At 44.0% G+C, this 26,150-nt stretch overlaps 1 protein-coding gene across 2 annotated transcripts in view; it reads left to right on the top strand.

Moving 5' to 3' along the window:
* The window catches only part of garre1 (granule associated Rac and RHOG effector 1), a 212,231-nt gene that overhangs the window by 89,460 nt on the left and 96,621 nt on the right, over window positions 1-26,150 (top strand). For both annotated transcript variants that reach the window (XM_073070469.1, XM_073070470.1), the window contains exon 2: window positions 16,706-18,270. In XM_073070469.1, the coding sequence (XP_072926570.1) occupies window positions 17,782-18,270 (489 nt within the window). In that variant the 5' untranslated portion in view covers window positions 16,706-17,781. The remainder of the gene's footprint in view (window positions 1-16,705; window positions 18,271-26,150) is intronic.

Genomic DNA, 26,150 nt, shown 5'->3' with positions numbered 1-26,150 from the left:
CCCCCACACACACACACAAAAATCACACATTCAACCGTACAGCCATACAAATAAAACAGTGTTCTTCCAGGGCAAAACACAGTACTAGAGCATGTACATCTATATAATTATGATACAGATACAAAAAGGATAAAAATAATAATATAGCCCAAGTCCCTGAGTGCCATGGCCTGTAGAATAATAGTCCTGGAACCGTTCCCCGTGTAGCACGGTAGCGTAGTGGTTATCATAAAGCTTTACAGTGCAGGTGACCAGGTTTAATTCTTGCCATTGGGAATTACTGTACAGAAGCATGAGACAGGAGCTTGCCCAGGTGGATTGGAGGAGAATACTGGTGGGGATGACAGCAGAGCAGTTTCTGGGAATAGTTCACAAGACGCAAGATAGCTGTGTCCCACAAAGGAAGTTCTCAAATGGTAGAGATAGAGAACTGTGGCTGACAAAGGAAGTTAAAACTACATAAAAGCCAAGGAAATGGCATATAAAGTAGTAAATGTGAGTGGGAAGTTGGATAATTGGGAAGCTTTTAAACTCCAACAAAACAAGCCACAAGAAGGGAAAAGATGAGGGCAGATTAGCCAATAATATAAAGCAGGATACCAAAATTCTTTTCAGTTATATAAAGAGTAAAAAGGAGTTGAGAGTTGGTATTGGACCAGGGGAAAATGATGCTGGTGAAGTGGTAATGGAGGACAAAGAAATAGCAGATGAACTTAATGGGTACTTTGCATTTGTCTTCACTGGGGAAGACACTGGCAGTGTGCCAAAGGTCCATGAGTGTCATTGAGCCAGAGTGAGTGCCATTGCCATTATAGAGGAAAAAGTGGTAGGCAGACGCAAAGGTCTTAAGGTGGATAAGTCACCAGGACCAGACGGACTCCATCCCAGAATCCTGAGAGAGGTTGCTGAAGAGGTAATGAATGCATTGGTCCTTGATTCTGGCATGGTTCCAGATGACTGGAAAATTGCAAATGTCACTCCACTCTTTGAGAAGGGAGGAAGGCAAAAGAAAGGAAATTATAGGCCAGTTAGCCTAATCTCAGTGGTTGGGAAAGTGTTGGTGTCTATTATTAAGGATGAGGTTTCGAGGTACTTGGAGATTAATGATAAAATAAGTCAAAGTCAGCATGGTTTCTGTAAAGGGAAATCTTACATAACAAATCTGTTAGTTCTTCGAGGAAGTGACAAGCAGGGTGGTCCAAGGAGAGCGTTTGATAAGGTGCCACACATGAGGCCTCTTAACATGATAAAATCCTATGGCGTTACAGGAAAGATACTGACAGGCAGGAAGCAGTGAGTAGGAATTAAAGGGGCTTTTTCTGGTTAGCTGCCAGTGACTATGGGTGTTCCTCAAGGGTCAGTATTGCTTTTCCCATTGTTTGTCAATGATTTAGATAGTGGAATTGATGTCTTTGTGGCAAAGTTTGTGGATAATATGAAGATAAGTGGAGGGTTAGGTAGTGCTGAGGAAACAACATGATTGCAGCAGGACTTGGACAAGTTGGAAGAATGGGCACCAAAGTGTCAGATGGAATGCAGTGTTGGGAAATGCGGTAATACATTTTGGTAAAAGGAACAATAGTGTGGACTACCACACAAAAAACGCTGGAGGAGCTCAGCACGCCAGGCTGCATCTACTGGGAAAAAATACAGTTGATGTTTTGGGCTAAGACCCTTCAGCAGGACTGGAGAAAAAAAGCTGAGTAGATTTAAAAGGTTGGGGGTGGGGGAAGAGAGAGAAGCATCAGGTGATAGGTGAAACCTGGGGGGGGGGGGGGAGGGATGAAGTAGAGAGCTGGGAAGTTGATTGGTAAAAGAGACAGAAGGCCTTGGAAGAATGAAAAAGGGGGGAGGAGCACCAGAGAGATGTGATGGGTGGGCAAGGAGATGAGGTGAGGGAGGGAAAAGGGGATAGGAAATGGTGAAGGGGTGGAGGCTGTTATCTAAAAGAGTCAAGGAAGATTGCAAATGCGGAAGGTGAGTGAGAGTTCAGTGCCGATTACCTTCCTTTTGACAGCTGCTGAGAAGGCCTATCACTGTGTAGCTTGCTGTAGCAGGAGGGGAGGCCTCTGTGCTCGTGTGGTGTCCCTCTTTGTTAATGAAAGAAAATGTTACGCATTATGGATTAGACTTTAGTGTTTATGGACTGTGGACTTTCTCAGACTTATAGTTTTTATATTCTGAGTTTTTCCACCCATTTCTTTCCATTCTGTTTTGCAACAAGAGAGTGTTTGGGGGTTGATGTTCTTCCGTTTTGTGTGGAGGGAGGAGGATTTAGGGACCGATGATTGGGATGCCGCTCTTTTTGTGTGGGGAGTGGGTTTGATGTTTCTCTCTGAACAACTTTCATGTAGTTTTTGTTTCATGGCTATCTAGAGAAAATGAATCTTGGAGTTTTATATGGTTACATATTTTGAAAATAAATGAACCTTTGAGACTTAGAGCCTTTGATACATTGAGATTCACTTTCTTGCAGGCATTCACAGTATAAGAAACAAATATAATAGAATCAGTGAAAAGTTACTCAGACTGATAAATAACCAATATGTAAAAGAAGTCAAAATGTCCAATAACTGTATATATAAAGTAAGTAAATAATACTGAGGACATGAGTTTATGAGGGGAGAGATTTAATAGGAACCTGAAGGGCAACATTTTCACCCAGTGTGGTCAGAACATGGAATGAGCTGCCAGAGGAAGTGGTTGAGTCAGGTGTGTTAACAACATTTGAAAGATCATAGGAAAGATACATGGTTGTGAAAGTTTAGATGGTAATGAAACTAGATTCGGTGGGCATATGGGTCAGCTAAGGTATGTTGACTGAAAAGTGTGTTTCTGGACTCTAGGACTCTTAACAGCAATTTGTCTTTACACAGCACCTTTTTGGTGCATAATGTCTCAAGATATTTCCCAGGAGTGTTTCAAAACAAAGCTTAGCACCGGCCCACATGAGATACATGCTTGGTCAGAACGTAAGTTTGAAGGAGCATCTTTAGGGAGGAGAGTAAAGGCGGAGAGTATTAGGGAGGTCCTGGATGGCTGAAAGATTGCCTACCTGTGGCAGGATGAGACAAGAGGCTGGAATGGGATGACTGCCAGAGTTTTAGATGTTTGGTCTCATTGCAGCAGGAGTCAGAGGGAAAGGAGAGATAAAGGCCATGGAGAATTTGGAAAGTAAGGAAAGGTATTCTAGAATTGACCTGGTTTCACTTCTATTCATTCTTCTAACACACCCCTCACCTGGTCTCGCCTGTCACCTTGCCAGCTTGAACCCTTCCCTCCCCCCACCCCCACCACCTCATTCTGGCTTCTTCCCCTTTCGAGTTCCAATGAAGGGTCTTGGCCAAAACATCGACTGTTTATTCATTTCCATAGGTGCTGCCTGGCCTGCTGAGTTCTTCCAGCATTTTGTGTGTGTTGCTCTGGATTTCCAACATCTGCAGAATCTCTTGTCTAGAATTGAGATGTTGTTGGACTGGAGGCAGTGACGTGAGGGGGGAAAAGTCACTGAAAATACATTTTGATTATATCTGACTAAGTTTAAATGCAGACTCATTTGAAACATGTCTGGTGGACATGGAGCTGATATTTGGCTTTTTTAAAAGATAACTTTTTTATTTAGAGAGACAATGTGGAACAGGCCCTTACACCCCAACTAGCTGCACTGCTCAGCAACTCACCTATTTAACCCTAGCCTATCACAGGATAGTTTACAATGACCAATTAACCTAGTAACTGGTACATCTTTAGAACATGGGAGGAAACTGAAGCATCCAGAGGAAACCTATGTAGTTCACAAGAGAACGTACAGACTTCTTACAGATGATGGCGGAATTTAACTCTGAACTCTGACACCCTGAGTGGTAATCATGTCATGCTAACCGCTGCTCTACTGTGGTGTTCTGTTAAAAACGTAGTGAACAGGCTGACACAGGGCTGCTGGCAAAGGTGGTGGAGGCGGATACAGTAGAGTCTTTTAAGAGACTCCTGGGTAGGTACATGGAGTTTAGAAAAATAGAGGGCTATGGACAACCCTAGGTAATTTCTAAAGTAAGTACATGTTCAGCACAGCATTGTGGGCTGAAGAGCCTGTATTGTGCTGTAGTTTTTCTGTGTTTCTGTGTTTTTAAAGTGAATAATTGGGCACATTCAGTCCAGGGTAGTTTGTACAGTGAATGGCAGGGCATTGATGAGTGTTGTGGAACAGAGACATTTGGGTGTACTAGTGCACAGATCACAGAAAGTGATTAGATAAGGTGATGAAGATGGCATTTAACATGTTTGTCTTCATTAGTCTGTTACGAACCCCGTAACTGGGTCACTTACCAGCAAAGATAGAGAGGTCCGCTGAAGTCTGATGGTACCATTTTTAAACGTTTTTATTTATAAAGGGGCACAAAAGTAAGGTTAATACAAACATTCAGATAATATACGTCGTCAATACTCAATCTAAAGCACGGGTATAGTAATAATCAACAATTCAAAGTAGCTCTATCGTTTGTCTAGGGGTAAAACTATTGTCCGATGGAAATATCAAAGTCTCTGGAGTTCATGAAGGCTTTTAGCCGTTTGGGGACCGCTGGGTTTCACTGGTTGGAGAGAGAAAGAATTTTGGTGAGAAAATAAACTTGCCAGCCTTTTGGACTCAAATCGTTGAATCGGGAACGTGGGTTCCCCGTTGTCAGTTCGAAGTCCTTTTCGGTGTTATCAGCCACTCGTTCCCCAAGCCAGGGGAACCGAACCACACGTGGCTCCCGAATAGCTTCCCGTCATCACGGGAGCGATGAGCAATGGTCTCTCCTTCTGGTGCGTCGCTAGGGTACTGCCTCCTGCAGTCCCCTTTTTATCTTGACTTGCAGAGTTGTAGATGTCAATCAAGGTAGAGTGATCCCCACCCCACATTGCCCGAGGGTGTCCATGTCCCTGATAGCTGGCACTTTTTATAGAGTCGCAATTCACACAGGTGTCTCTAAGAACAATGGTCAAATCCGTTGCATTGTCTCTCATTTCCTGGGTCCAAGACCCAAATTAATAGCGATCTTGCGATTCTCAGGAAGGAGGGGGCTGGTATCATAACAAGTCAAAGCATTAGACTTCGAAGATGGGGTATTATGTTGCAGTTATGTAAGTTGTTAGTGAGGCTGCACTTAGAATCAGAATCAGGTTTATTAATGCTGGTATAGGTTGTGAAATGTGTTGTTTTGTAGTGGCAGTACAGTGCAATATGTAAAATTGACTCTGAATCACAGTAAAATAATAGAAATAATATACAGAAGTTTATTTATGGCAGAAAGAGAGTGTATTGTCCATTCAGAAATCTGATGGCGAAGAGGAAGAAGCTTTCCTAAAACACTAAGAGTATGTCTTCATGCTCCTGTACCTCCACTCTGATGGCAGTAATGAGGAGAGGGCATGTCCCAGATGGTGAGGATCCTTAATGATGGATGCTGTGTTTTTGAGGCATTGCCTTTTGAGAAGGTGTGCTCGATGGCAGGAGCCCATGGTGAAGCTGGCTGAGTTTACAACTCTCTGCAGGTCTTTCAAATCCTGGGCTTGGAGTATTATGTACAGTTTTGGTCACTTTGTTAAAGGAAAGAAATTAGCAAGTTGAAGAGGGTGCAGAAGAGATTCATGAGGATACTTCCTGGACAGGTTGTATTTTTATTCCTTGGCGTGCAGGCCAATGAGGAGTGACCTCATAGAAGCTTATAAACTTATAATTGATGTGGATATGTCTTTTCCCCAGGGTTGGGGCACAGATACAAGATAAGAGGGGAGAGATTTAATGGAGACCTGAGAGATAACTTCTTCACACGTGGGTGGTGGTGAGTGCCTGGAATGAGCTGCCAGAGAAAGTGCTCAATTGCAACATTTAACAGGCATATGGATAGGTGCTTGGATGGTTATGGGTCAAGCACAGCCAATTGGAACTAGCAGGGAGATGCAGTGGTAGTATTCACCAGTTGGGCCAAAGGGCCTATTTCCATGTGGTATTACACTGAGACTCATTGATTTGAATTTGACTTTTTACTTTCAAGCTTAACTGAACCCAAAAATGATAATCATAAACCTCTTTGATTCATTGTGTCATTTGGGGATGAAGCTTTATCATTCTTTCTCAGATTGGCTGGTATGTGACTCTAGACATACCAACATGTCGCACTGCTGTCTGTAAGGAGTTTGTACGTTCTCCCCATGATTGCGTAGGTTTCCTCCCACATTCCAAAGCTGTATGGGTTAGGGTTTGTAAGTTGTAGTCTGCAATGTAGGCAACAGAAGTATGGCGACACTCGCGGGCGGCCCAGCACAATCCTTGCTGATTTGATTTGAGACAAGTGACACATTTCACTGTATGCTTCTATGTTCATGTGATAAATAAAGCTAAACTTAATCTAATTTAAACGTGCTGACTCTCAACCTCCTCAGCTCATGGCCAAACAATAAAAGGCAATATTGCCAGCAATGTTCTCGTCTCACAAAGGAAATCATTTTAAAGCAAAAGGCCAAGTTTTCTTCCTTCCTCCCTTCCCCAGTATCGAGGGACTTGAGGTCTGGCGGCAGATTGCCAAGAGTTGCTGGAGCTTAATTTAGTCCTTATTGCATTTGGTGTTTAATAATGCAAGAACTAGAGTAACACACACAACACGGGAGGAACTCAGCAGGTCAGGCAGCATCTGTGGAGGGAAATAAGCAGTCAGTGTTTCATGCTGAGACACAATCAGGACTGGGAAGGAAGGGGGAAGATTAAGAAGGTGGGAGGAGGGAAAGGAGGACAAGCTAGAAAGTGATGGGTGACACTAGGTGGGGGAGGGGGATGACGTGAGAAACTGGAAGGTGACTCTTTATTCCTCTCCATAGATGCTGCCTGATCTGCTGAGCTCCTCCAGCACTTAGTGTATATTACTCTGGGTTTCCAGCATCTGCAGAATCTCTTGTGTTTACAGATTATAAGCATTGAGTAAATATAAAGTACTCACATTCCCCTTGGCTGTCTCAGTCTGATATTCCTTTAGCAGAAATACCTCTTAAACTTAAAAATAACTATAAAAGAAATTCAAATGTGTTAGTTCTAAGGAGGTGCTTCATTCTGGTCACAGTGCAGCCCACAAAGGTTAGACATGAGATTCTGCAGATGCTAGAAATCCAGAGCAATGCACACTGAATGCTAGAAGACTCAGCAGGTCAGGCAGCATCCATGGAGAGATGTGTCCTGATGAACTGTCTTTGTCGGAAACATCAGCTGTGTATTCCTCTCCACAGATGCTGCCTGACTGGTTGAGTTCTTCTAGCATTTTGTGTGTGTGTGTGTGTGTGTGTGTGTGTTGCTCTGGATTTCTGTCATCTACAGAATTCTTTATGCTTTAATGTAAGAGCTGGGCTTCCTTTCTTTGGGATGGAGGAGGATGTGAGGTGACTTGATAGAGGTGTATAAGATGATAAGAGGCATAGATTGAGTGGGCATCCAGATACAAGGTGGAAATAATTACAACAAGAGGGCATCAGTTGAAGAGACTCTTAGATAAGGCGCTTGGATGACAGAGAAATGGAGGGCCATGGGGGAAGAAAAGGGGTGATCTTGGAGTTAGTGAAAAGGTCAACACAATATCATGGGCCATATGCCCTATACTGTGCTCTACAGCTGTTTGTTCTATGTAAGAAATCTATTAGATCTGTGCTGATGAGATTGTGGCCTCAACATGAGCTTGTTCTCTACAGACACATTGAAGGTGGTGGATACGGGTTACATTGCAACATTTAAGAGAAGTTTGGATAGATAGGTGGTTGGGAGGGGTTACGCTCCGAGTGCAGTTTGATAGGCTGGGCAGAATAACAGCTTGGCATGAACTAGATAGGCTAAGTGGCCAGTTTCAGTACTATATGATCCTTGATTTCCCTTCTGAAGGATCACCCCATTCCCTGACAAACAAGAGAAAATTTGCAGATGCTGGAAATCCAAGTAACCACACACACAATCCTGGAAGAACTCAACAAGCCAGGCAGCATCTATGGAAAAGAGTAAACAGTCGATGCTTCGGGTTGAGGCCCTTCATCAGGACTGGGGAAAAAAGTGATGAGCCAGATTAGAAGATGGGTATGGGAGAAAGAAGCACAATGTGATAGGTAAAACTGGGAGGGGGAGGGATGAAGTAAAGAGCTGGGAAGTTGATTGGTGAAAGAGACACAGGCTGGTGAAGGGGGGAACCTAATAGGAGAGTATAGAAAGCCAGGGAAGAGGGAGGTGATGGACAGGTAAGGAGATAAAGTGAGAAGGGAAAAGGAATGGGGAAGGGTGGGGAGACAATTACACTGGTGTCTCTCTCCAACTTTTCCTATGCTACATCGACAACTACATTGGTGCTGCTTCCTGCACCCATGGGGAGTTCATTGACTCTATAGCTTTGCCTCCAACTTCCAACCTGCCCTCAAATTTACCCGGTCCATTTCTGATACATCCCTCCCCTTTCTCACTATCTCTGGAGACAATTTATCCACTGATGTCTAAAATTAAACCACTGACTCTCACAGCTACCTGGACTATACTACTTCCCACCCTGTTACTTGTAATAATGCTATCCCGATCTCTCAATTCTTCCATCTCTGGATTAGGCTTTTTATTCCAAAACAAAGATGTCCTACTCCTTCAAAGAAAGGGTCTTCCCTTCCTCAACCATCAATGCTGTCCTCAACTGCATCCCTTCCATATTGTGCACTTCTGCTCACACCCCATTCTCCTGCTGCCCTACCAGGGATAAGGTTCCTCTTGTCCTCACCTACCACTCCACCAGCCTCCGCATCTAGCACATAATTCTCCACAACTTCCGCCATCTCCAGTGGAATCCCACCACCAAGCACATCTTTCTCCCCCCCCCCCCCCCCCCACCAATTATCTGCTTTCCACAGGGATCACTCCCTGTATGACTGCCTTGTCCATTCGTCCTTCCCCACTGATCTCCCTCCTGGCACTTATCCTTGCAGGTGGAACAAATGCTATACCTGTCTCTGCACCCCTCCCTCACTAACATTCAGGGTCCCAAACACTTCTTCCAGGTGAGGCAACACTTTACCCATGAGTCAGTTGGGGTCATCTACTGTATCTGGTGCTCCTGGTGTGGCCTCCTGTATATTGGTGAGCCCAACATAGATTGGGAGACTGCTGCATTGAGCACCTACACTCCGTCCACCAGTAAAAGTGGAGTCTCCCAGTGACTACCCATTTTAATTCCACTTCCCATTCCCATTCTGACATGTCAATCCATGGCCGCCTCTACTATCACGATGAGGCCATATTCAGGTTGGAGGAACAACACCTTATATTCTACCTCGGTAGCCTCCAACATGATGGCATGGACATCAATTCCTCCAACTTCCGGTAATGCCCTCCCTTTGCCTTTCCCTTTCACCTGATCTGCCTACCTGCCCTTCACCTATCTCTGGTGCTTCTCCCCCTTTTCTTTCTTCTATAGGCTTCCCATTAGATTCCCCTTTCTCCAGCCCTGTGTCTCTTTCACCAATCAAATTCCCAGCTCTTTACTTCACCTCTCCTGTTTTCACCTGTCACCTTGTATTTCTTCCTCCCCTCCCCTCCCCCACCCTCTAACTGTGACTCATCTCTTTTTTTCAGTCCTGATGAAGGGTCGCAGCCCAAAATGTTGACTGTACTCTTTTCCATAGATGCTAGCTGGCCTGCTGGCCTTCAGTATTTTGTGTGTGTTATCCCATACCCTGCATCTCTCCCCATAACAACACACAGACATACTCAGACGTTAGCTGAATCTAAAGCAATGGGACTTGAGATAAAATAATGTAACCTCTCGTCTGACTTGATCCCATTCCCGCGGCATCTATTCTTGCATCAAACCCTGATCTCCGCAGCCTGTGAAATCTATCGAATTGCAGGTAAGTGAGACTTGAACTAAGGGACACAGCTTCAAGATTTAGGGTGCCAATTTAGAATGGAGATGAGGAGGAAATAGTTTTTGTAGAGAGTAGTAAATTTGTTGAATTCTTTGCCCAGGGAAGCAGTAGAGGCTACCACATTAAATATATTTATGGCATAGCTGGATAGGCTTGCAACTTGTTCTCAACAGTAGTCAAGTCAAGTCACTTTTATTGTCATTTCAACCATAACTGCTGGTACAGTGCATAGTAAAAATGAGACAACGTTTTTCAGGACCATGGTGTTACATGACACAGTACAAAAAACTAGACTGAACTACGTAATAAAAAAAACAACACCGAGAAAGCTACACTAGACTACAGACCTACACTGGACTACATAAAGTGCACAAAAACAGTGCAGGCATTACAATAAATAATAAACTGGACAGTAGGGCAAGGTGTCAGTCCAGGCTTCAGGTATTGAGGAGTCTGATAGCTTGGGGGAAGAAACTGTTACATAGTCTGGTCGTGAGGGCTGGAATGCTTCGGAGCCTTTTCCCAGACGGCAGGAGGGAGAAGAGATTGTATGAGGGGTGCATTGGGGTCCTTCATAATGCTGTTTCCTTTGTGGATTCAACGTTTAGTGTAAATGTCCATGTTGGCGGGAAGAGAGACCCCGATGATCTTCTCAGCTGACCTCACTATCCACTGCAAGGTCTTGCGATCCGAGATGGTGCAATTTCCGAACCAGGCAGTGATACAGCTGCTCAGGATGCTCTCAATACAACCCCTGTAGAATGTGATGAGGATGGGGGTGGGAGATGGACTTTCCTCAGCCTTTGCACAAAGTAGAGACGCTGCTGGGCTTCCTTTGCTATGGAGCTGGTGTTGAGGGACCAGGTGAACACCAAGAAATTTGATGTTGTTTACGATCTCTACCGAGGAGCCATCGATGTTCAGCAGGGAGTGGTCGCTTCGTGCCCTCCTGAAGTCAACAACCATCTCTTTTGTTTTGTTCACATTAAGAGACAAGTTGTTGGCTCTGCACCAGTCCATTAGCCGCTGCACCTCCTCTCTGTAAGCTGACTCATCGTTGTTGCTGATGAGAACCACCATGGTCATGTCATTGGCGAACTTGATTATATGGTTCGAGCTGTGTGTTGCAGCACAGTCGTGGGTCAGCAGAGTGAACACGCAACCCTGGGGAGCCCCCGTGCTCAGTGTGATGGTGTTGGAGATGCTGCTCCCGATCCGGACTGACTGAGGTCTCCCAGTCAGGAAGTCTAGGATCCAGTTGCAGAGGGAGGTGTTCCGGCCCAGTAGGCTCAGCTTTCCAATCAGTTTCTGAGGGATGATTTTTTACTGAGTTAAGTATTGTATGTAATTAATTTTGCTACAACAAGTGTATGGGACATTGGAAAAAAAAGTTGAATTTCCCCATGGGGATGAATAAAGTATCTATCTATCTATCTATCTTGAATGCTGAACTGAAGTCTATGAACAGCGTCCAAATGTATGTGTCTTTTTTGTCCAGGTGGGTTAGGGCTAGGTGGAGGGTGGTGGCAATGGCGTCATCTGTTGAGCGGTTGGGATGGTACACAAACTGCAGGGGGTCCAGTGAGAGGGGCAGCAGGGTCTTGATATGCCTCATGACGAGCCTCTCGAAACACTTCATGATGATGGATGTAAGTGCAACGGGATGGTAGTCATTTAGGCAGGACACTGAAGACTTCTTCGGCACGGGGACGATGGTGGCGGCCTTGAAGCACGTTGGAATGGTGGCGCTGCTCAGGGAGATGTTGAAGATGTCAGTGAGAACATCAGCTAGCAGGTCTGAAAAACATCCTCTGAGCACTCTTCCAGGGATGTTGTCTGGTCCAGCAGCCTTCCATGGGTTGACCCTGCACAGTGTTCTTCTCACGTCGGCCACGGAGAGACACAGCACCTGGTCATTTGGAGGAAGGGTGGACTTCCTCGCCGCCATGTCATTTTCCGCCTCAATCCAGGTGTAGAAGTTATTCAGCGCATCTGGGAGGGAGGCATCACCTGCACAGTCAAGTGATGTTGTCTTGTAATTGGTGATGACCTGGACGCCCTTCCACATGTGCCGCATGTCGCCGCTGTCCTGGAAGTAACTGTGGATTAGCTGGGCATGTGCACGCTTTGCCTCTCTGATGGCCCGGGACAGCTTGGTCCTTGCTGTTGTTAGAGCTGCCTTGTCGCCTGCTCTGAAGGCGGAGTCGCGGGTCCTCAGCAGCACACGCACCTCCGTGGTCATCCATGGCTTCTGGTTAGCACGTATAGTGATGGTCTTGGACAGAGTAACATCATCAATGCACTTGCTGATGTAGCTGGTCACTGATGGTACTCCTCTAAGTTGGTAGAGTCACCATCGGTTGCAGCCTCCCTGAACATGTGCCAGTCAGTGTTCTCAAAACAGTCTTGAAGAGCAGAGATGGCTCTTGCTGGCCAGGTTTTCACCTGCTTCTGAACTGGTCTGGAGCGCCTGACAAGCGGTATCTGAGGTGGGGGCGGGGCTCTGCCCGGTACACGTCGGGGATGTTTGTGTAAACCAGGTCCAACACGTTCTCCCCCCTCGTTGCAAAGTCCACATACTGATGGAATTTGGAGAGCACTGACTTAAGGTTCGTGTGTTAAAATCACTGGCGGCAATAAACAGACCATCAGGGTGTGCGTTCTGCAGTTTGCTAATAGCCCTGTACAGTTCACAGAGCACCTCCTTTGCATTAGCGCTGGGGGGAATGTACACACCGAATATAAGGACAGAGGTGAATTCCCGTGGCAAATAAAATGGTCTGCATCGAACTGCCACAAATTCCACTAGCAATGAGCAGTGTCTGGAAACCAGCACAGAGTTCTTACACTATTCCGTGTTGATGTAAACACACACACCACCACCGCGAGCCTTACTGGAGAGAGCTGCATCTCTGTCCGAACGAATGTGTTCAAAAAGCAGTGATAGTTGGCAAGAAATAAGCAGTAAGAGTGCAGAAAAGTTTTGCTAACTGCAGTTATGAGCATCAGGCTTGGAAATGAAACCATTTCACTACTTTAGCAAGTTAGGAACTGCGAAGAATTTGAAGGTATCAACAATCATTTTGAATGTTACAATGAAAATGATATTTTTGAGGATGCAATCATCCAATTTTATTGTATGAAGACAGTCATTATCTACACTAGATGGCTGTGTGATTTTGTTCATTTATAGTCAATCAAAAGAACGTGGCAGCAACACTGATTTCCTCTATTGATAACTATTAGGAATTAATACCGTTTTATAGTACTGTAGTGCAGTCTTCTAATTTGTTTTGTGTTTCATTTAAATACATAATTTGTTTCTTAGCTAAATGGCAGTTTTTTTTAATATACATTTTTTAACTATTTCCATGAAACTTCAGCGAATTGGGATAGCCACTTAATTGGGCCAAAATGAACTGATCCTGCTGTGTCCCATTAACTGGAATCAACTGTATATCCTCGTGTACAGAAACTAGACTGGCACACAGTTTCTCCAGACATTGTCTTGTCAGAGTCCTATCAACTTGGAGCAAAATATTTTTATTGTTGTGCACAGATCATCTTGCAGTAATGGCCAGTATACAGCTTGCTTTTAGAATTGCTAGATTATACCTGCACATTATCTTTTCATTTGCAAGGACACTACGGTTGCTCTGAAAGTCAACACCTTTCAATCAGGCTATTTAAAAAAAAATCTGTTGTCTACACTGGCCTGGTACTGAGGCTGAGGGTGAAGTTTTCAAAGTCTGGGTCATGAATGGTATTGACAGAGGGGAGAGAGTGGAATGGAATTTGTTCACACCCAAAATGCTGGAGGAACTTGGTTCAGTCAGCATCTTTGCAAATTCAGGAGTGAGTCCTGAAGAAGGGTATTGGCCCAAAACATCAACTATTTATTCATTTCCATAGATGCTGCATGACCTCCTGTGTTCCTCCAGCATTCTGTGTGTTGCTTTGGATTTCCAGCATCTGCAGACATACTCGTGTTTATGAATTCCTTCGTAGTTGTTTTATGTGCTGTTGGGTTTGGTACACTAAAAATCCAGAGTCTGGTGTTCTGATTGATGTCCCATTTGCTAAGGAATGCATTAGCTACTGAGAAGTGTCATAGAGTCATGCAGGGTAGAAACAAGCCCTTCGCCCCATTACATTCATGGTGACTGTTGTACCTGTATCCTTCTATACTAAACATATTTACCCATATTTTGTCTGTCACCTTCTATGTCTTGATGATTCAAGTGTGGTCTACGTGCTTCAATATTATGAGAGTCTCTGCCTCCACCACCTCCTCAGTGTGTTCCAGGTTGTGTGAAAAAATACCCCTTTCAGATCCTCTCTAAACTTTCTATTCCTCACCTTAAACCTATGGTATCATGCTTTTGACACCCCGACTTGTTCTGCTCAAGCCCATCACCACTTCTGGGGCACAGGTTGCTGACAGCAGCTTGCCAGAGTCCTCTGGCTTGGGTTGAATGAAGGATGATCGGCCCTGTGGCTTCTACTTTCACCACAATAATCTCGTATGTCTTTGAGGTAAAGATCTTTCCTCCCCCAGGGCTGAGGTCTTTGGAGCTTCTGTTGGTATTTTTGTAGCTCTGGGGTTTTGCGGGATGGGGTTGCTAGCCCCATGCTCAACTCTTCTTATGCAGTTGGTCTAGGGACATGGGAAAAAGATTTTTACTCTCTTGCCCCTCATTGCTCCTAATTTTGTGAGTACCTCAACCACAACTCCAGGGTAAACAAAACTCTCAGTGCTCTCATAATCAGAATCAGGTTTAATATCATATGTTGTGAAACTTGTTATTTTGTGGCAGCAGTACATTGCAATACATAATAAAAAACTACAAATTACAATCAGTATATAAATTAAAAAATTAGTAGTGCAAAAGAAAGAAATTGAATTATGAGGTAGAGTTCACGGTCCATCAGAAAATCTGAGGGTGGACAGGGAGAAACTGTCCTTGAAACGTGTCTTCAGGCTCCTGTGCCACCACCTTGATGATAGCAATGAGAAGAGGTCATGACCTGGGTGATGGGGGTCCTTAATGATAGATGCTGCCTCTTTATAGCATTGCCTTTTGAAGATGTTCTCAGTGTTGGGGAGCCCAGTGCCCGTGATGGAGCTAGCTGAGTTTGTGGCTTTGCAGCTCTCTAGCTTTTTGCAGCTTTTTCTGATCCTATGCTGTGGTTCCTCCATACCAGACAGTAATGCAACTAGTTAGAATTCATCTGTAGCAGTATAGTTTTTGATGAAGTAACAGGCAGTGGGCGAGGGAAATGTCATTGTGACATGCAAAGTGCATTTGATGATTAGTCACATGATGGGTTCATCAGGATTTAAGGTCTTAGAATAAATGGGTCCGAAATAGCATGGATAGAATACCATGGAGGCAGACAGAGAAGGCATATTTAAGAAACTCTTGGATAAACTCATGGATGATAAAATAAATGGAGGGCTATGTAGGAGAAATGGGTTAGAATGATTTTGGAGTAGGTTAAAAGGTCGGAAGAACATTGTGGGCTGAAGACCCTGTACTGTTGTATGTTCTAATGAGAAGCAGCAGTAATGAAAATTTGGGAAAAATTTAGAGGAGTTCCCCAGCAGTTGGTAAAGGAGAGATGTTTTTCATGTTATTGACTTGAGAATACAGGACACAACTTCCAAATTTGCTGGTGATACAAAATTGGAGGTGTGATGATGGTGAGTGATGTGACGTAATGATGGAATGGGCAAGTAGATGGCAGATGAAATTTAACACTAGGAAATGTGAAGCATTGCACTTTGGTAGAAGGAATGACGGGCAGTATATGCTAGAGAGTTTAATTCTGTGGCTGGACTGGAGAAGCTGGGATTGTTCTCTGTGAAGAGGTCACGAGACGATCTAATAGAGGAATTTTAAATCATAAAAGGTCTGGATGGCAGAAACAGAGAAACCGCTCTTCCCGGTAGAGGGGTGAAGGGTCAGGAGGCGTTTACTAGAGGATGAAAGGTGTCATGAGGGCAGGTTTTTCCACACATGGAATACTGAAGGTCTGAAATGTGTTGCCAGGAAATGTGGGGAAGGTGGACTCTACATTCACGATGTTGCTGGATAAGTTCATGAAAAGTGCGATTTGGAGGAGCTAGAGGAAGAATGTGGGAGTGGGATGATCTGGATTGCCCTTTGGTACATTTCTAGGTGGAGGGACAGGAGACCGTGATTTTCTTCTTGATCTGCAGCTATTCTGAGATCAATTGTACTACGTCAGAATGTCAACAAAATGACCAATCCACTTCAGAGTGAGAATCGAAGCAATTCTTCCAACCCACTCCTCTCCCAGCCCCTTCCTTCATGCTGTCCTCCTCACTCCCTCCACTATTCCCCATGCCACCTGTACACACCCTCTGCCTCCCTCCAGTCTCCCCCACTCCCTCATACGCAAGCCCGACCCTCCACCTTCCTGCACACATGTCTCCTTCTGGCCTCCCAAACAGCCAAGGCCTTCTGTCTACCCTCAACCTTCCCACACCCTCCAGCCATCTTCCGTCTTCCCACATGCAACCAGCATAGTATATTTGATTCTATATTGTCAGAGCTACAATTCATGGACTGTATGTTCAATGAGCCTTCTCCCACCTTCCACTCTCTCTCCCTCCTCCTCTCAAATGCTTTGAAAATAATTTCCAGCCACCTCCTGCCTCTCCTGTGCAAATGCCAGGTTCTTATCTAAAGGACTGCTTGGGGTAGAGTCTAATTCTCTTGCAGCACGTGCATTGTTTGGATTGATTTCTCTCTCTTTATTTCAGGAAATGACCTAGAGGCCTTAGCAATACGTTAGTGCTTTCCTGCTTCAGCTGGCCGCAGAGTACATAATCAATCTGGACACACCACTTGTTTCCGCTGCCGAGCTCACACTACCTCAACAAGAATAAAAAGCTAACACATCTGAAGGAGAGGAGGAGGCTGTCAGATCCGCAGAGGTTGCAGACAGGGCTCCCGGTAGTTTGTTTCAGAGTTGAGGCTGCAAGTCCACATCCAAGTGAGCAACATTTGACCGACTGGATCTGTCAAAAATTCTTTTGAAGGGCTTGAACCGTATCCGGGACAGAAGCAATGTGGACAGCGTTGAGTGATCATCCAAGCACTGAATAGCTGATATTTTAAATTTAACTTCCGCTGTTGATCAGTGTCTTAGTCCATTTTGTAGTTTGAATTTTTTTTTTAAAGTACTGCTTTGTAGAACTATTTCGGCTTCCGTGTATTGAAGCAAGCAAGAACGCTCATCAACTGCACACAACTCCGTTCATAGCAGTGGACAGCCCAGTAGCAGTAACTGGTTAGGAAATCCCCATTTCATCTGGGTTTAAGTCTCCTTTACCTACCAGCCCATTTCTTTTGGAATGAAATGGCACTGATTCTTCGGATTGGACACTCTGGTTGGCTTTATCATAATTATTGGGACACTGTGAAGTACTATTAGACTCTTCTTTCCATGTGTTGCTGGCTAACTCTGAGTAGCAGCAGCAGCTGATGAACGTGCGGGTCAGATACAGCACACCTGGGCAGGTTCTGAAGGATTCCTTCTTTATTTGCCGTTCCTCACACAACTGGCTGCAGCGGGGCTGCACCAAGCACACGAGGCCAGTGCAGTGGACAAAAACCCTTTTGTTCTCCTGAACTGACTTTCTGGGATTTTGTGCATGTGTAGAAATGTTTGCCTTTGTTTGCACTCTGGAGCTGAAATCATGCCCTTGAGACTCTATTCGTTGGCAGGACCTTCTGTGTTCAAAGTTGTTTGGGAAGTTTGACAGTAAGGAAAGAGCTACCTTGACCAGACTTCTGTGCAGTGAAGGGCGAGGCTGCAGAAGCTCCACTGTCACTTATGTATTGTTGCAGTGCACAGGAAAATAAGATGGACTACAAGCGTCGTTTTCTGCTTGGCGGGTCCAAGCAGAAGATGCAGCAGCACCAGTACCCGATGCCTGAGCTGGGCAGGACTCTGAGTGCACCGCTCACATCCCCTGCGGCAGCGCCATCGCTGACACCTGCCACCTCTGCCAACTGCCCCAACCCTGTGTCCCCCACCACCCAGGTCGCTGACATCCAGCAGGGCATCTCCAAATACTTGGATGCACTGAATGTGTTCTGTCGAGCCAGCACCCTCCTCACTGACCTCTTCAGTAGCGTTTTTCGGAGTTCGCATTATTCCAAAGCTGCTATGCAACTGAAAGACGTGCAGGTACATGTCATGGAGGCAGCAAGCAGGCTGACAGCTGCGATCAAGCCAGAGATTGCGAAAATGCTAATGGAACTGAGTGCAGGCACACCGAACTTCAAGCATCAGAACGACTTCAGTCTTCAAGATATTGAGGTAAGGACGACTGAGGGAGTGTTTCCTTTTATTGTGTCTTGCTGACAGAGAACTTGCAAAGAAAATGCCAACAGCTAAGACTTGCATTTCAAACTTGGGTTTTAATGAAGAAAAGCTGTTGTCTGGAGATCTGGTTGGATGAATTAATTCTGGAAGTGCAGGTAAATTTTGAACAGTAGGGTTGCCAGTGTCTGAATAGGTAAAAGATAGTGACTTCTATTGAAGTGCTGAGCACAGTTGTAATATAATATCACAGCCAAAATATGTATAAGGTCCTATTGTCAGTGGAGTAATATGCAAACGAATTTTTATTTATTTATTTAGATATACAACATGGAACAGGCCCTTCCGGCCCACTGAGCTTCACTGCCAGCGACCCACTTATTTAACCCTAGTCTAATCATAGTACAATTTACAATGACTAGTTAATCTCCTAACTGGACGACTGTGAGAGGAAACTGAAGCAGCTGGAGAAAGCCCACATGCACATGGGAGGGAATGTACAAACTTAAAGGCAGTGGCGGAAATGAACTCCAAACACCACCCCAAACTATAATAATGTTATGCTAACTGCTACGCTACTATGTTGTGTTTTGTGTTCTAAATATTGACATGGGAAGAGATGGAATATCTTGTATTGACTTGACAAAGGAGTTTGGTTCAATTTCTTGTCTCAAAGAAGGTGCTGTAGCATTCCTAATGGTAATGTGCAAGGTATATCAGCTTTTTATGCTTTAGTTGCTGGACAGGGTCTTGGACCCTCTGTCCATGGCACTAGTGAGCACCACCTGACACTTTGAAGAGTCTCTTTATATAGATTAAAAGTCTGCTTTGCAAATTTCTGAGCTATGTGGGCTCATGGTTTGGTTCCAGTACTGAGATTAATATTAGCTTTATTTGTCACATTAACATCATACAGTGAAATGTGTCATTTGTGTCAATGACCAGCACAGCCCGAGGATGTGCTTTGGGTAGCCTTCAGCACCAAAATAGCATGCCCATAACTTACTAACCCTAACCCCTGTCAGTTGTCAGTTTCAGAGGTATATGTTGGTCTCACTGTGCGTGAAAGGGGACCATGCCTAAAGCAGGGGAAGTATCTGTGTTCAAGGGGACTGGTGTTAACTACTGCATCCCTGGATGAGTGTTGTGCACTGGTGGCTCAACTTATTGTAGGAGTGGTTGTCTTAACTGGACATAGAATGTAGAACAGTTCAAAGTGAATTTGTTGATTTAGTTTCCGGTCATTTTCCCCTCTTGCCCTACCCCTGCACAACACTCCTCTCTGTTATTATGCAGTACTTGAAGCTCTGTTAACGCTGTACTGCTGGTCAGCATCAATAAAGAGGGAAATGTATATTAAAAAGAAAAATAGTTGCGGTATTGTGGGTTTAGTCTTCTGTTATTTTTCTTCTAATTTTTACCTTCACCCCTCCCCCAACATAACATTCCCCCCACTCCCAACATATATTTCCCCCTCTTCCTCTGTCTCTATCCCCCTCTCTGCAGTATTTAAAACTCTTACAGCAAGAAGCCCTGATGAGGGCAAAGAGTGTGTCACGGTAATGTAGCAGTTAGCATGATGCTACTACAGCTTGGGTCGTCAGAATTCAGTTCCGATGCTGTCTGTAAGAAATTTGTACGTCCTTCCCTTGAGTGCATGGGTTTCCTCTGAATGCTCTGGTTTCCTCCCACAGTCCAAAGACATACTGGTTAGTAGGTTAATTGGTCATTGCAATTGTCCTGTAATTCTAAAGCCTTCCATTGGTCTGTTGACCATAGATGTTGCATCCAGGCTGTTAAAGTCAATAAGCAAACCAGGCAATCCAAATGGAGAGCAAGCTATTGCCCGTGCAGCGGGCTCCCGCTCTCTACGCAGCTGATCAATGCAAATAAGCAGCAGAGACAGTACCATTTGGTTACCAGCAAGAGTTGCCAGTCTATTTTGAACAGGGTAGGACTGCCTTAGGGACTCCAGCTCCATATCCTTCCTTGGGGTTTACTCCTGAAACCTTCCCCATGGGTGAATGTATCTCCAAGCAGTGGAGGTTTGAAATAAGTTTTCCTTCTCCCAGGTAAGCTGCCATCTATGGCTGGTGAGCCCCATCTGCCCCAAGCAACTGGTTTTAAGATGCCAGTAACATGCCTTTGTCCCTTCTGTCCCAGGCTTAGTAGCTAAGCTACACATGAAGCCCTGGAGCTGGACTTGGGTGTCAGTCTATTTGAGATGCACACCATTGGAAGCATTTAATGTCCTGTGATCAGAATCAAGTTTAATATCACCAGCATATGTTGTGAAATTTTTAGCTTAGCGGCAGAAATACAATGTAATATATGATAATATAGGAAAAAAGTAAATCAATTTCTGTAACTATATATATATATATATATATATATAAAATAATTGAATTAAAAATAGTGGAAAAACAGAAATAATACTTATTTTAAAAAAAAAGTGAAGTAGTGTTCAATGTCCATTTAGGAACCAGAAGAAGCTGTTCGTGAATTGCAGAGAGTGTGCCTTTGGGCTTCTGTACCTCCTTCCTGAAGCTAATAATGAGAAGAGAGCATATCCTGGGTGATGGGGGGTCCTTATTGATGGACACTGCCTTTCTGAGGCATGCTCCTTGAAGATGTCTTGGATACTATGGAGGCTAGTACCCAAGATGGAGCTGACTAATTTTACAACTTTCTGTAGCTTCTTTCAATCCTATGCAGTAGCCCCCTGATACCAGACAGTGATGCAGCTTATCGGAATGCTCTCAACGGTACATCTGTGGAAGATTGTGAGTGTTTTAGGCTAGTTTTGGATAGGTGGGTTGCTTGAGTGGCATGGCTTGGTGGGCCGAATGGGCCTGTTCCATAATGTATCTCTAAGTAAGTTTATTATCAATGTACAGACCATATGTTTCCATGTATATAATCCTGAGATTCATTTTCTTGAGGGCATACTCAGAAAACCCAAGAACCAGAACAGACTGGCAAGAAAGACTGTGCCCAACAGGGTGGACAAACAACCAGTGTGCAAAACACAGCAAATTGTGCAAATATAAAAGAGAAAAAATATTGAGAATATGAGATGAAGAGACCTTGAAATTGAGTCCATAGGTTGTGGGAACAGTTCAGTGATGGGGCAAGTGAAGTTATCCCCTTTGGTTCATGTGCCTGATGGTTGAAAGGTAATAACTGTTCCTGAATCTGCTGGTGTGAGTCCTGAAGCTCCTGTACCTTCTTCCTGATGGCAGCAGTGAGAAGAGAGCATGGCTTGGATTGTGGGGGTCCCTGATGATGAATGTTGGTTTCCTACAACAGCTTTTGATGTAGATGTGCTCAATGGAGGGGAGGGTTTTACCAGTGATGGACTTGGCCATATCCACTAGACTTTGTAGGATTTTCCATCCAAGGCCATTGGTGTTTCCATACCAGGTTGTGATGTAGCTAGTCAATATATATTCTCCACTACACATCTATACAAGTTCATCAGAGTTTTAGATGTCATGTTCAGTATAGGTCATGATGTCTGTGCTGACTATTTTAAGTTAATCCCCTCTGCCTGCACATGGTCTCTATCCCTCCATTCCATGCCCATTAATGTGTCTGTCTAAACATCTTTAAAATGTTCCTGTTGTTTTCACTGCCACCTTCTCTTCCAGCGGCACATTCCAGGCACCTATCACACTCTATATAAAACAAAAACTTGCCTTGCATATCTCCTTTAAACTTACCCTCACTCACCATAAATTTATACCCTCTGGTATTTGACAATCCCACCTTAGTCTCGCTCCGTCTCATAATTTTGTATATATCTTGACGCTCCAGAGTAAGCAATCCAGGTTTGTCCAACTTCTCCTTATAGATCACAGTCTCTCATCCAGGCAGTATTCTGGTGAACCTCTTCTATACTCTTCAAATCCTCAACAATCTTCCTCTACAGTAATGTACTGAACTGTATACAATCTGCAAATGCAGCCCAAGTTTTTTACAGCTGCAATATGACAATGCCCTGACAGTTGAAGGCATGTTGTTCCCACCTGATCCTTGTGTTGTCACCTTTGGGTACCTATAGACTTGCATTCTGAGACCCCTCTGTACATCAATAGTTGTACTTACCTTGCCGTTTTACATTTGACCTCCAGAAGTATAATACTTCAACTTGTCTGAATTAAACTCCACTCCAGTGTGGCAGTGATTGTAATGCTATTTCAGCGCCTGGCGACCTGGTTTCAATTCCTGATGCTGTCTGTAAAAGGTGTGTACGTTCTCTCCATGACCACATGGGTTTCTTGCAGATGCTCCAGTTTTCTCCCACATTTCAGAGGTTCTGATAGGTTAATTGGTGACATGGGTGTAATTGGGCAGAGTGGGCTCATGAGCCAGAAGTGTGTTGCAACTCTAAACTAATCAAAAAGAAACTCCTTCACCCATATCTGTAACCAATCGATATCTCTTGGCAACCTTTGCTATTCACAATCCATGTGCTGTCTGCACCCACATTTCCATCCAAACCATGCAAACCTGACACTTTGAAGAATCTCTTTGTATAGATTAACAGTCTGCTTTGCAAATGTCTGAGCACGTGGTTTGATACTGAGATTAATATTAGCTTTATTTGTCATATTAATATCAAAGCATACAATGAAATGCATTATTTGTGTCAATGACCAACACAGTCTGAGGATGCACTGTGGGCAGCCTGCAGCACCAACATAGTGCGCCCATAACTCACTAACCCTAACCCTTACATCAGTTGTGTCATTGCTGATCCCTGCAGATGCTGGAATCTGTACTGTAAAATCAAACTACTGGAGGAGCTCAACAGGTTAGTAGACTCCACGCAGGCAAAAGTATGCATGGCATTTGGTATCATTGCATCAGCTGGTTACCTTAACTTTGAAGCAAGTTAAGGATGTAATGCTGAGGCTTCATTGGCTATTGATCAGACCACACTTGGAGATTTGGGCCTCATCCCGAAGAACGGATGTGCTAGTATCGGACATGGAGGTTCATGAGAATGATCCCAGGAATGAAAGACATGAGGAGTGTATCTGGACATAGACTCTTTGGAGGTTAGAAGAATGAGGGAAGATCTCATTTAAATGTACCACATATTGAAAGGCCTAGACAGAGTAGATGTGGAGAAGATGTTCTCTCAATGGAGAGACGTCCCTTTAGAACAGAGGTGAGGAGGATTCTCTTTAGCCAGAGGGTGGTGAATGTGTGGAACATTTTGCCACATGTAGCTGTGAAGGCCAAATCATTGGGTATATTTAAAACGGCTGATAAGTTCTTGATTAGTTAGGGCGTCAAAGGTTACAAGGTGAAACAAGGAGAATGGGGTTGAGAGGGATAATAAATCAGCCATAATTAAATATTGGAACAGATTCAATGTGCTGAATGGTTTAATTCTGCTTCTGTATCTTGTGGTCTTAAGGTCTAATTTCTAGTGGGGTATCAGTGTTGGTAACAAGTGGCAGTCAATAGGGTTGTAGGAGTGGATGGGTTTGGGCAATGACGGGGTTACTGCTGTACTCTAAAATTTGCATGAAGAGTTTTTATTTTTGGATCTTTTCCCCCTTTGTCCCACTCTGCTATCCCACTCAAAATTCCAACATTCCACGGGTTTTCCCTTTTTGTTCAGTTGCTGCCGTCAGTGGCAGTACCAAGCACAGCCTGTCTGTCCTGCAAGCTGAACAATGACACAACTGGCCCAAGCTACCCACAGCAGAATTCCTTGGCAGAACTGAACGCCCACGAGGACCCTACCAGGCATTTTCTTGCAGGCATTTGTAGTAGAAGAAAGAAAAAAAGCAATAGAATCATGACAAATTGTACACAAAGCCTGGCAAGAAGCCAATATACAGAAGAAAATTGTAAATACAAAAAACAAATAATAAATAAATAATACAGAGCCCTGCTATTAATAAAGTTCCTGCCATTAATCCAATTTAAATTTTTATGAGCAACGGTTTACTGCTGTACAGTAACTTGTTATGTTTTCTCTTATACTTGCAATTTGTGCACTCTGTGTGGTGGTTGTCTGTCATGTCCAATGATGACAGGAAACCTTTGTGGGAAAAGCTGTTGCACTGGGCAAGTTCCACTTACAACCTTGGAAATTTAGTTCCAGCAACAAGTTGCTGTCATGACTGTGGTCTTCCTTTGTTACAGTGGATAACCATGACTACTTCTGTGACTTTGCATGCTGCTGAACTCAGGGCACAGATCAACGCATTTATATTTAAATCATCCTTAGTGACAGGTGAGGTACCAGAAGACTGGAGAGTAGTAAATGTTCCACTGTTTATGAAAGGTTCTAAAAATAAACCAGGAAATTATAGCCGGTGAGCCTGACATCAGTTGCAGGAAAGTTATTGGAAGGTATTCTGAAGGACCGGATATATAAGTATTTGGATAGACATGAACTAATTAAGGATAGTCAGCATGGTTTTAGGCACAGTAAGTTGTGTCTAACCAATCTTACTGAGTTTTTTCAAGGAAGTTACTAGGAAAGTTGACAAAGGCAAAGCAAGGCAGTGGATATTGTCTACATGGACTTTAGCAAGGCTTTTGACAAAGTTCTGCACGGGTGTTTGGTCAAGAATTGAATTGACTTTATTACTTATATCCTTCATATTAATGAGGAGTAAAAATCTTTACATTACGTCTCCATCTAAATGTGCAATTTATAGTAATTTATAATAAATAGTATGTACAACAGAACAGTCAGTATAACCAAGAAATACAATTGTGTCAGCAGGAATTCATCAGTCTGGTGGAAGAAGCTGTCCTGGAGCCTGTTGGTCCTGGTTTTTATGCTGTAGTACAGTTTCCTGGATGGTAGCAGCTGGAACAGTTTGTGGTTGGGGTGACTCAGGTCCCCAATGATCCTTTGGGTCCTTTTTACACACCTGTCTTTGTAAATGTTCTGAATAGTGGGAAGCTCACATTTACAAATGTGCACTACTGTCTGCACCACTCTGCAGAGTCCTGCGATTGAGAGAAGTAGTAAATTGGATTAGACATTGGCTTTGTAAAAGAAGCCAGTGGGTGGTAGTAAATGGTTGCCTCTCTGACTGGAGGCCTGTAAAGAATGGAGTGCCACAGGGATCAGTGTTGGCTCCATTGTTGTTTGTCGTCTATATCAACGATCTTGGATGATAATGTGGTTAAATGAATCAGCAAATTTGCAGATGACACCATGATTGCAAGTGTAGTAGACAGCAAGGAAGACAATTATGGCTTGCAATGGGATCTGGACCAGCTGGAAAAATGGGATGAAAAATGGCAGATAAGTGTGAAGTGTTGCCCTTCAGTAGGACCAACTAGGGTAGGCCTTGTACTGTGGACAGCAGGGCACTGAAGAGTGCAATAACATGTTCGTTGAAAGTGGTATCACAGGTAGAGAGGGTCATAAAGAAAGCTTTTGGCACATTGGCCTTCATAAATTAATGTATTGAGTACAGGAGATGGGATGTTACCTTGAAGTTGATTTGGACATTGCTGAGGCCTAATTTGGAGTATTGTGTGAAGTTTTGGTCACCTACCTAAGGGAAAGATGTAAGCAAAGTTGAAAGAATACAGAGAAAATTTACAATGATGTTGCTGGGTCTAAAGGACCTGAGTTTTAAGGAACTCTTGGGTTAAAAGTGAAAAGTTTAAGGGGAACATGAGGGGAAACTTCTTCACTCAGAGGGTGGTGAGAGTGTGGAATGAGCTGCCAGTGTAAGTGATGCATGTGAGGTTAACTTCAACATTTCAGAGAAGTTTGGATGGGTACATGGATGGTAGGGGTATGGAGTGCTATGCTCCTGGTGCAGGTCAGTGGGAGCAGGCTCTATGCCCTTTGCTTTCCATGGAGCGTAGCAGAACTGTCTTCCTGG

The sequence above is a fragment of the Hemitrygon akajei genome, chromosome 17 (genome assembly GCF_048418815.1).
Source record: "Hemitrygon akajei chromosome 17, sHemAka1.3, whole genome shotgun sequence".
Lineage (NCBI taxonomy): Eukaryota > Metazoa > Chordata > Chondrichthyes > Myliobatiformes > Dasyatidae > Hemitrygon > Hemitrygon akajei.
Note: the sequence above shows the minus strand (reverse complement) of the source record. Positions and strands in the feature narration are given on the sequence as shown.